Source organism: Mytilus trossulus, chromosome 4, assembly GCF_036588685.1.
Source record: "Mytilus trossulus isolate FHL-02 chromosome 4, PNRI_Mtr1.1.1.hap1, whole genome shotgun sequence".
Lineage (NCBI taxonomy): Eukaryota > Metazoa > Mollusca > Bivalvia > Mytilida > Mytilidae > Mytilus > Mytilus trossulus.
The window spans coordinates 13,295,051-13,305,158 of record NC_086376.1 but is presented as its reverse complement, the minus strand read 5'-3'; the positions used below and the strand labels follow the sequence as shown (position 1 = coordinate 13,305,158).

The window sequence follows — 10,108 nt, the reverse complement described above, 5'->3', positions numbered from 1 at the left end:
TCTAGGTTGAAGTCTTAGACTAGTAATGTTAAAGAATTTGACAGCCAGCCATACATCTGGCACAAGCTTTGAACACTTGAGCTAATAGCTATAGAATAAGTTTATACCTTTATTCTCATTAACCTATTGGTATGCCTCTTATATTTCTAATCTGAGATGGAAAATAAAATCAACAGTGAAGAATGTTTAAACATTTATTAAAAAGACAAAAAATATTAAATAACAAATATTTCAAACAAATATAAATATCACAAATCAAATATCATGTTTGTTAATATAAACCGTCATTAAAATTACAAACTTCCAAATAGAGATTTTCAATATCACATCCTTATCAACCCAAGGCACAAGTATAAGCCAAATGCTAAAGAGATAACAATGGTATAGGGTTGATACAGTGTGTTATATTGAGAAAGCCATATCATATACACTTGTTAATATAACTTCAAAATAAAAGTTTTTCCACTGATCAGATTAGGATTTATATCAAGCCTTTCACAGTTCTATGACTTGTATCAATATTATCATGGATGGTTGTTACATAGTAACAGACTAATGGCCATTCATTGTATTACATCAAAAAATTGACTTACACTCACCACTTAGAATAAAATAAATACAATAAAACTATTAAAACAAATAAGTTCTTCAAATCAAATGCTAGACAATAATTTTTATTTAAAGAGTTCACAAGAGATCGTAAGTTGTAGTTGTAGTAAGAATTTCCAGGGGGGGGGGGGGGGGGGGGGTGTTACATGGACCCGCAAAGCCTGAATAAAACAGTTACAATTCAAACAGATCATCGACTTTAACCGTGCTTTTTTGTTTTCAAGGGGGGTTTGTACAAATCCCACAGCTACAGGTGTGGGTTGAAATGTCTAACCTACTTTACTGACCAAGATTAATTTTATGTTTAAAGATTTAAAAAAAAGAGGATTATCAATGATCCATGACCAGGAAGTCATGGTCAGATACATTCTACCAACAGACATGTACACCTGAACAAATCCATACACCACATATAGTTGACATTTTGCCTGTAGTATCCAAGAAACAGACCAAACCATGAAAACTTTACATTAACCAATAAACCATGATAATGAGGTCAAGAACAAGTGATACCTGCCAGACAAACATCAAATTAATGATAAACACAAGAATACAAAATTTGGAAAAAGTATTTGTCACTTGTTCACTGAATTATGTATTTTTTTTTTTTTATATCAGATTCAACTTTTAAAAACTGAATGTAGATTCTACTTTTGTAGCTATTTAAAGAGACTTACCAGATGACAAAAATATAAATTTCATATTTTTAGTTTGTAAATATTTAATTTTATGTTTTAGAAATAAGATATAACCTTCCAACACTGTCAACAGAGATAAATAGAGGTCTAAATTTTAAATACCAAATTTTACATCTATATAGAATAGAGGTATTTATGTGTTTTTTGTTGTTGCTGCCTTTTGGTAAAATTAATCTAACATTTAAAAATTATGAATAAATGTAACTGTATAAATGAAGTTAAACATTTAAAAATGACTAAGTGTAATAGACAGATTTTTATGTTAGCTCTACAAAAAACAATCTACTGTATATTTTAGAAGTAATATGGGAAACAATCATAACCTAAAGCAATCTTATTAGAATAAGTTCACATCAATTGCTCCTTGATTTTTTTTTGTGACATGGTGACATATAAAAAAATCAAGGAGCAAGTGATGTAAACTTATTCTAATAAGTTTGAACCTAAAGTTAAATGAGGACTAATGTCTTGCTTCTTGTATCATAAGCGAATTCGTTGGGATAAAATTACATTGTTTAATGTATGAAGCTGTATATAATTTGTTCCTATATTCTTATCTATAAAATAAGAAAATCATTAGCTCTACTTCCATTTATACATTTTAAGTACATACTGACATTTAAGTTCTACAATATGAAATCATTTTGATATTATTAATAAGACTGTTATTTGGATATTCGTCAACATACATGCACTACCAATGAAGGTATTATAGAAATAAATCAAAGACAAGTTTATGAAAAAGTTGAAATTACTAATTCTGGCATATACTCAATTAACAAAGTGCCTTTAAAAAAATCAATGTAAGTTAAAATTAAACAGCCAACAATGGATGATAAATAATAACCAAAAGCTATGAAAAAGTCATTACAAGCAAACACATATCTTATAGCAACATATTTATAATTGGCAAGTTAATTAAAATATATATACAAAATGCATTGAAAACAGTTATATCCATGAGGAATTTGCCATTTTTGTGTCACTTTATTTTTCTCATATCATCAAGGCTTTTACACAACTTTCATTTTTACTTACAAGTAAGATAATGATGGAAGGGACCATTTTTTGTCCATTACCCTTACCACCCGCAAAATAAATATCTGTGTACTTAATAGAAAGACAAATCTTTGAAATCATGGGTATAAATTTCTGTGTTTTGTAAAAATATAGTTTGTTGGGGACTCAAGATGATCGCTGTAAACTGGTTTTATAACAAATACAATATGGCTCAGTAGAAATTAAGCATGTTACTATTTACTTATTCTTTTTGTTGAAGTACAAAATTTAAAGAAAATTAGTACTTATCCTGTATTCAAATAATACTTTCACAGGATTTAAGATCTTCTGTAAAACATACTATTTTCTGATCAATTTCTTGTCCAAAATTTCTTGGTAATTATCACTGTTATTGCTTATTCTACAGGTGCTTGAGAAAAAATATGGAATATTCCTATCAATAAACAAATACCCTATAATAAATATATGAAACAAAAAAAAACATGCCATATCCGATATTATGTTTGTTGAAACTGTGGGACTAGAAATACATTATTTACATGCAGGTTATAAAAATATGATAACATATGTTCAAACAATGTTACATCAATTAGCCAATTATAGTCAACCATTCATACAATTTGAATTACAATAGCAAATACAATGCCACCTTTCATATAAATACAAAAAAAATCAATTTGCACCAAATAAATAAAGAACAAATAAACAGCCTTCTGTTACATTAAAATTTATAAAAAACACAGTTTTTGTAAATCCCAGATGTTCAAATTTATGTGACTCTCTTTCCTTGCTGTATTTCAAAAAATATTTGGTCCTCAATGCTCTTCAGCTTTGTACCATATTTGGTCCAAGTGTCACTGATGAATCTTTGAAAGAAGATACACAAACAAAAGTACAAGCCTGGTATCTTTGATGATTTTTTTTAAATATATATTTATTATTAAAGTTTAATAAATGATTGAAAGCCTATACAAATTCTTTGTTTATAAAATGGTTTGAATAACATCATGTATTGTTTTACATATTTCTGATTATCAATAGATCATATGTTATTGCAGCAACACTGATTCAGGGGTAATAACTCTTCTTAAATTTAAAATTGTGTTCTGAATATAAAAATAAGTTCATGCTGTATGAATGCCAATGAGACAACTATATACCAGAGACCAAATGCTATAAATGTAAGCAACTATATATATGACTGTACAGCCTTCAACAATGAGCAAAACCCATACCATATTGCAAGCTATAACAGCATTGACATGTCAAAATGTTAAAGACAGAAAAAAAACTGCTTGATTTATGTCCACCACTATTAAAAAAAAATGATAGACAGCAACCACACACAAACACTGAACTACAGGCACCTGACTTGGAACAGACACATACAGAATGTGGAGGGTTTAAACATAAGAGTGGGCACTCTAACATGCCTCCCCTAACCTGGGATAATGTTGTAATGGTATATATGAGTTATATCTTATTTGACAGTTTAAAACATCTTACTCACAAATATTGATAATTAAATAAAGAGCTGCTGAACCAATGCCTCCTATGAGGCTATGTTTAGTGCTGGTAGAGTTCCCTTAATATAAATAATGTAAATGTTTTATCAATGTTTTAAGAGGAACCATAATAATCTTAACTTTAACAAAGAATCTGATTTATCGCTATTTTGTGCATTTTTCCTTTGATCTTTTTATGTGATAATTTTCATATCATGCTTCTCGCTTGATATGGAAAAATTATCGCTAAAAACTAAAGTGCCATGGGTGTTGCTAGCGAAATTGACATTGAAATTGACAACGTCGTCATATGTAAAATAGCGATAAACAGATTATCATTGATCATCTCAACTCGATTGCTTTTCTCACTTTCGCTGTACCAGCTCAAGCGAGAAAATCAATCTCGTTGAGATGATCAACGATAATCTATAAATACACAATCATGCAAGAACAAGAACATCAAAATTTAACTAAAATTTAAAATACAGAATATTAACTTTAAATTGCTGCCACATGTATCTTATAAACCACAACACCCACAAAGTTTAAAAACCAGTCCAAAAATTTAGATTGTCCTGTTCTACGCTTCATTCTAATTCAATCATACTTTTGGTGGATATATATTGAAATATGCTGGCCCTTTTCCAAAACTTATAACTTATAAACAAACAAAGTTGTATATGCTATATGAGACCATAATACATTTTCTCAATGGAAACTATGAAACTATGCACTAGTTTAAAGTTGATATTATTAAAATTCATATTAGAAATAAAAGTCTATTAAAACCATTATGCATGTAGTTTGTATACAATATGTAATAAAAGGTTAAACCTAGAAACATGAAGGTCAATACAGTTTTAACTTTCTTACTACCATGACACTGCATATTTTAACCTAATTACTATATTACTTCCCTATTGAACTATGGATATAAAAAATGTGATTTACTTCATAATAAATGCATGGTTCACAAAATATAATGGATATCAAAACATTTAGTAGGATTTGCAGATATAATTTGTCACTAATTAGATATTTAAAATATCCTTTGAACACAAAATGATTTGAACACTTTACTTTCTGTAACATTACAGATTGTATGATGGCCTCATTCCAGAATTTCTTCTCATTTCAGGGATACTGGTATGCATTTCCATATCTAACTCCTGGTTCGTTCTGTCCCTCCTCGGTCATGAAATAGGACATTGATGGTACTCTAGAAAGATCAGCTTTTGGACACAACTTTAACCTTTTTACATATAAAGTGATAGCAGTTATTACGATAATAAAACACAGTATAATTAGATATTCATTATGGAGTATAGTTCTCCGTAATGTCCATATATGTTTCTTCTGAGTTTGAGACGTTTTCTCTATATCCCTGAAAAATATAGAATTAAATAGTACACCACAGAGCAGGATCATTCTTTAACTGAGTAAATAAAATGTCATAATTTCAATAAATGAGGCACTGTGCATTTGAAACATAACAATTATATTCTGGTATCAATATTGAATAATTCTGATTTAAAAAAAAAAAAATTTTTGAGGATAGCATCATCCAAAGCTTACATTGTATGACTGATACGTAAAGTTAGATCATTGATCTTTCCAATTGTTTCACTCCGTCTTTTAGTAGTATATACATGTATTTTCCAATTGTTTCACTCCGTCTTTTAGTAGTATATACATGTATTTTCCAATTGTTTCACTCCGTCTTTTAGTAGTATATACATGTATTTTCCAATTGTTTCACTCCGTCTTTTAGTAGTATATACATGTATTTTCCAATTGTTTCACTCCGTCTTTTAGTAGTATATACATGTATTTTCCAATTGTTTCACTCCGTCTTTTAGTAGTATATACATGTATTTTTCAATTGTTTCACTCCGTCTTTTAGTAGTATAGACATGTATTTTTCAATTGTTTCACTCCGTCTTTTAGTAGTATATACATGTATTTTTCAATTGTTTCACTCCATCTTTTAGTAGTATATACATGTATTTTCCAATTGTTTCACTCCGTCTTTTAGTAGTATATACATGTATTTTTCAATTGTTTCACTCCGTCTTTTAGTAGTATAGACATGTATTTTTCAATTGTTTCACTCCGTCTTTTAGTAGTATAGACATGTATTTTCCAATTGTTTCACTCCATCTTTTAGTAGTATATACATGTATTTTCCAATTGTTTCACTCCATCTTTTAGTAGTATATACATGTATTTTCCAATTGTTTCACTCCGTCTTTTAGTAGTATATACATGTATTTTCCAATTGTTTCACTCCATCTTTTAGTAGTATATACATGTATTTTCCAATTGTTTCACTCCATCTTTTAGTAGTATATACATGTATTTTCCAATTGTTTCACTCCATCTTTTAGTAGTATAGACATGTATTTTCCAATTGTTTCACTCCGTCTTTTAGTAGTATATACATGTATTTTCCAATTGTTTCACTCCATCTTTTAGTAGTATATACATGTATTTTCCAATTGTTTCACTCCATCTTTTAGTAGTATATACATGTATTTTCCAATTGTTTCACTCCATCTTTTAGTAGTATCTACATGTATTTTCCAATTGTTTCACTCCATCTTTTAGTAGTATAGACATGTATTTTTCAATTGTTTCACTCTGTCTTTTAGTAGTATAGACATGTATTTTTCAATTGTTTCACTCTGTCTTTTAGTAGTATATACATGTATTTTTCAATTGTTTCACTCCATCTTTTAGTAGTATATACATGTATTTTTCAATTGTTTCACTCCATCTTTTAGTAGTGTATACATGTATTTTTCAATTGTTTCACTCCATCTTTTAGTAGTATATACATGTATTTTTCAATTGTTTCACTCCATCTTTTAGTAGTATATACATGTATTTTTCAATTGTTTCACTCTGTCTTTTAGTAGTATATACATGTATTTTTCAATTGTTTCACTCTGTCTTTTAGTAGTATATACATGTATTTTTCAATTGTTTCACTCTGTCTTTTAGTAGTATATACATGTATTTTTCAATTGTTTCACTCCATCTTTTAGTAGTATATACATGTATTTTTCAATTGTTTCACTCCATCTTTAAGTAGTATATACATGTATTTTTCAATTGTTTCACTCCATCTTTTAGTAGTATAGACATGTATTTTTCAATTGTTTCACTCCATCTTTTAGTATTCACTCCGTCTTTTAGTAGTATATACATGTTTTTTTCAATTGTTTCACTCCGTCTTTTAGTAGTATATACATGTTTTTTTCAATTGTTTCACTCCGTCTTTTAGTAGTATATACATGTATTTTTCAATTGTTTCACTCCGTCTTTTAGTAGTATATACATGTATTTTTCAATTGTTTCACTCCGTCTTTTAGTAGTATATACATGTATTTTTCAATTGTTTCACTCTGTCTTTTAGTAGTATATACATGTATTTTTCAATTGTTTCACTCCGTCTTTTAGTAGTATATACATGTATTTTTCAATTGTTTCACTCCGTCTTTTAGTAGTATAGACATGTATTTTTCAATTGTTTCACTCCGTCTTTTAGTAGTATAGACATGTATTTTTCAATTGTTTCACTCCGTCTTTTAGTAGTATAGACATGTATTTTTCAATTGTTTCACTCCGTCTTTTAGTAGTATAGACATGTATTTTTCAATTGTTTCACTCCGTCTTTTAGTAGTATAGACATGTATTTTTCAATTGTTTCACTCCGTCTTTTAGTAGTATAGACATGTATTTTTCAATTGTTTCACTCCGTCTTTTAGTAGTATAGACATGTATTTTTCAATTGTTTCTCTCCGTCTTTTAGTAGTATAGACATGTATTTTTCAATTGTTTCACTCCGTCTTTTAGTAGTATAGACATGTATTTTTCAATTGTTTCACTCCGTCTTTTAGTAGTATATACATGTATTTTTCAATTGTTTCACTCCGTCTTTTAGTAGTATATACATGTATTTTTCAATTGTTTCACTCCGTCTTTTAGTAGTATATACATGTATTTTTCAATTGTTTCACTCCATCTTTTAGTATGTTTCACTCCGTCTTTTAGTAGTATATACATGTATTTTTCAATTGTTTCACTCCGTCTTTTAGTAGTATATACATGTATTTTTCAATTGTTTCACTCCGTCTTTTAGTAGTATAGACATGTATTTTTGAATTGTTTCACTCCGTCTTTTAGTAGTATAGACATGTATTTTTCAATTGTTTCACTCCGTCTTTTAGTAGTATATACATGTATTTTTCAATTGTTTCACTCTGTCTTTTAGTAGTATATACATGTATTTTTCAATTGTTTCACTCCGTCTTTTAGTAGTATATACATGTATTTTTCAATTGTTTCACTCCGTCTTTTAGTAGTATAGACATGTATTTTTCAATTGTTTCACTCCGTCTTTTAGTAGTATAGACATGTATTTTTAAATTGTTTCACTCCGTCTTTTAGTAGTATAGACATGTATTTTTCAATTGTTTCACTCCGTCTTTTAGTAGTATATACATGTATTTTTCAATTGTTTCACTCCGTCTTTTAGTAGTATAGACATGTATTTTTCAATTGTTTCACTCTGTCTTTTAGTATTATAGACATGTATTTTTCAATTGTTTCACTCCGTCTTTTAGTAGTATAGACATGTATTTTTCAATTGTTTCACTCTGTCTTTTAGTAGTATATACATGTATTTTTCAATTGTTTCACTCCGTCTTTTAGTAGTATAGACATGTATTTTTCAATTGTTTCACTCCATCTTTTAGTAGTATAGACATGTATTTTTCAATTGTTTCACTCTGTCTTTTAGTAGTATATACATTTATTTTTCAATTGTTTCACTCTGTCTTTTAGTAGTATATACATGTATTTTTCAATTGTTTCACTCCATCTTTTAGTAGTATAGACATGTATTTTTCAATTGTTTCACTCTGTCTTTTAGTAGTATATACATGTATTTTTCAATTGTTTCACTCCATCTTTTAGTAGTATATACATATATTTTTCAATTGTTTCACTCCGTCTTTTAGTAGTATATACATGTATTTTTCAATTGTTTCACTCCATCTTTTAGTAGTATAGACATGTATTTTTCAATTGTTTCACTCTGTCTTTTAGTAGTATATACATTTATTTTTCAATTGTTTCACTCTGTCTTTTAGTAGTATATACATGTATTTTTCAATTGTTTCACTCCATCTTTTAGTAGTATAGACATGTATTTTTCAATTGTTTCACTCTGTCTTTTAGTAGTATATACATGTATTTTTCAATTGTTTCACTCCATCTTTTAGTAGTATATACATGTATTTTTCAATTGTTTCACTCCATCTTTTAGTAGTATAGACATGTATTTTTCAATTGTTTCACTCCATCTTTTAGAAGTATAGACATGTATTTTTCAATTGTTTCATTCACTCCATCTTTTAGAAGTATAGACATGTATTTTTCAATTGTTTCATTCACTCCATCTTTTAGTAGTATAGACATGTATTTTTCAATTGTTTCACTCTGTCTTTTAGTAGTATAGACATGTATTTTTCAATTGTTTCACTCTGTCTTTTAGTAGTATATACATGTATTTTTCAATTGTTTCACTCTGTCTTTTAGTAGTATATACATGTATTTTTCAATTGTTTCACTCCATCTTTTAGTAGTATAGACATGTATTTTTCAATTGTTTCACTCCATCTTTTAGAAGTATAGACATGTATTTTTCAATTGTTTCATTCACTCCATCTTTTAGTAGTATATACATGTATTTTTCAATTGTTTCACTCTGTCTTTTAGTAGTATAGACATGTATTTTTCAATTGTTTCACTCTGTCTTTTAGTAGTATATACATGTATTTTTCAATTGTTTCACTCTGTCTTTTAGTAGTATATACATGTATTTTTCAATTGTTTCACTCCATCTTTTAGTAGTATAGACATGTATTTTTCAATTGTTTCACTCTGTCTTTTAGTAGTATATACATGTATTTTTCAATTGTTTCACTCTGTCTTTTAGTAGTATATACATGTATTTTTCAATTGTTTCACTCCATCTTTTAGTAGTATAGACATGTATTTTTCAATTGTTTCACTCCATCTTTTAGTAGTATAGACATGTATTTTTCAATTGTTTCACTCTGTCTTTTAGTAGTATATACATGTATTTTTCAATTGTTTCACTCCATCTTTTAGTAGTATATACATGTATTTTTCAATTGTTTCACTCTGTCTTTTAGTAGTATAGACATGTATTTTTCAATTGTTTCACTCTGTCTTTTAGTAGTATAG

General features: G+C 28.1%; 1 protein-coding gene across 1 annotated transcript in view; it reads right to left on the bottom strand.

Annotated features, from left to right (window-relative positions):
* Positions 1-180: 180 nt before the first annotated feature.
* The window catches only part of LOC134714730 (ectonucleoside triphosphate diphosphohydrolase 7-like), a 34,241-nt gene continuing 24,313 nt past the window's right edge, over positions 181-10,108 (bottom strand). The window contains exon 10 of the mRNA XM_063576232.1: positions 181-5,216. Coding sequence (XP_063432302.1) covers positions 4,967-5,216 — 250 coding nt within the window. The 3' untranslated portion in view covers positions 181-4,966. The remainder of the gene's footprint in view (positions 5,217-10,108) is intronic.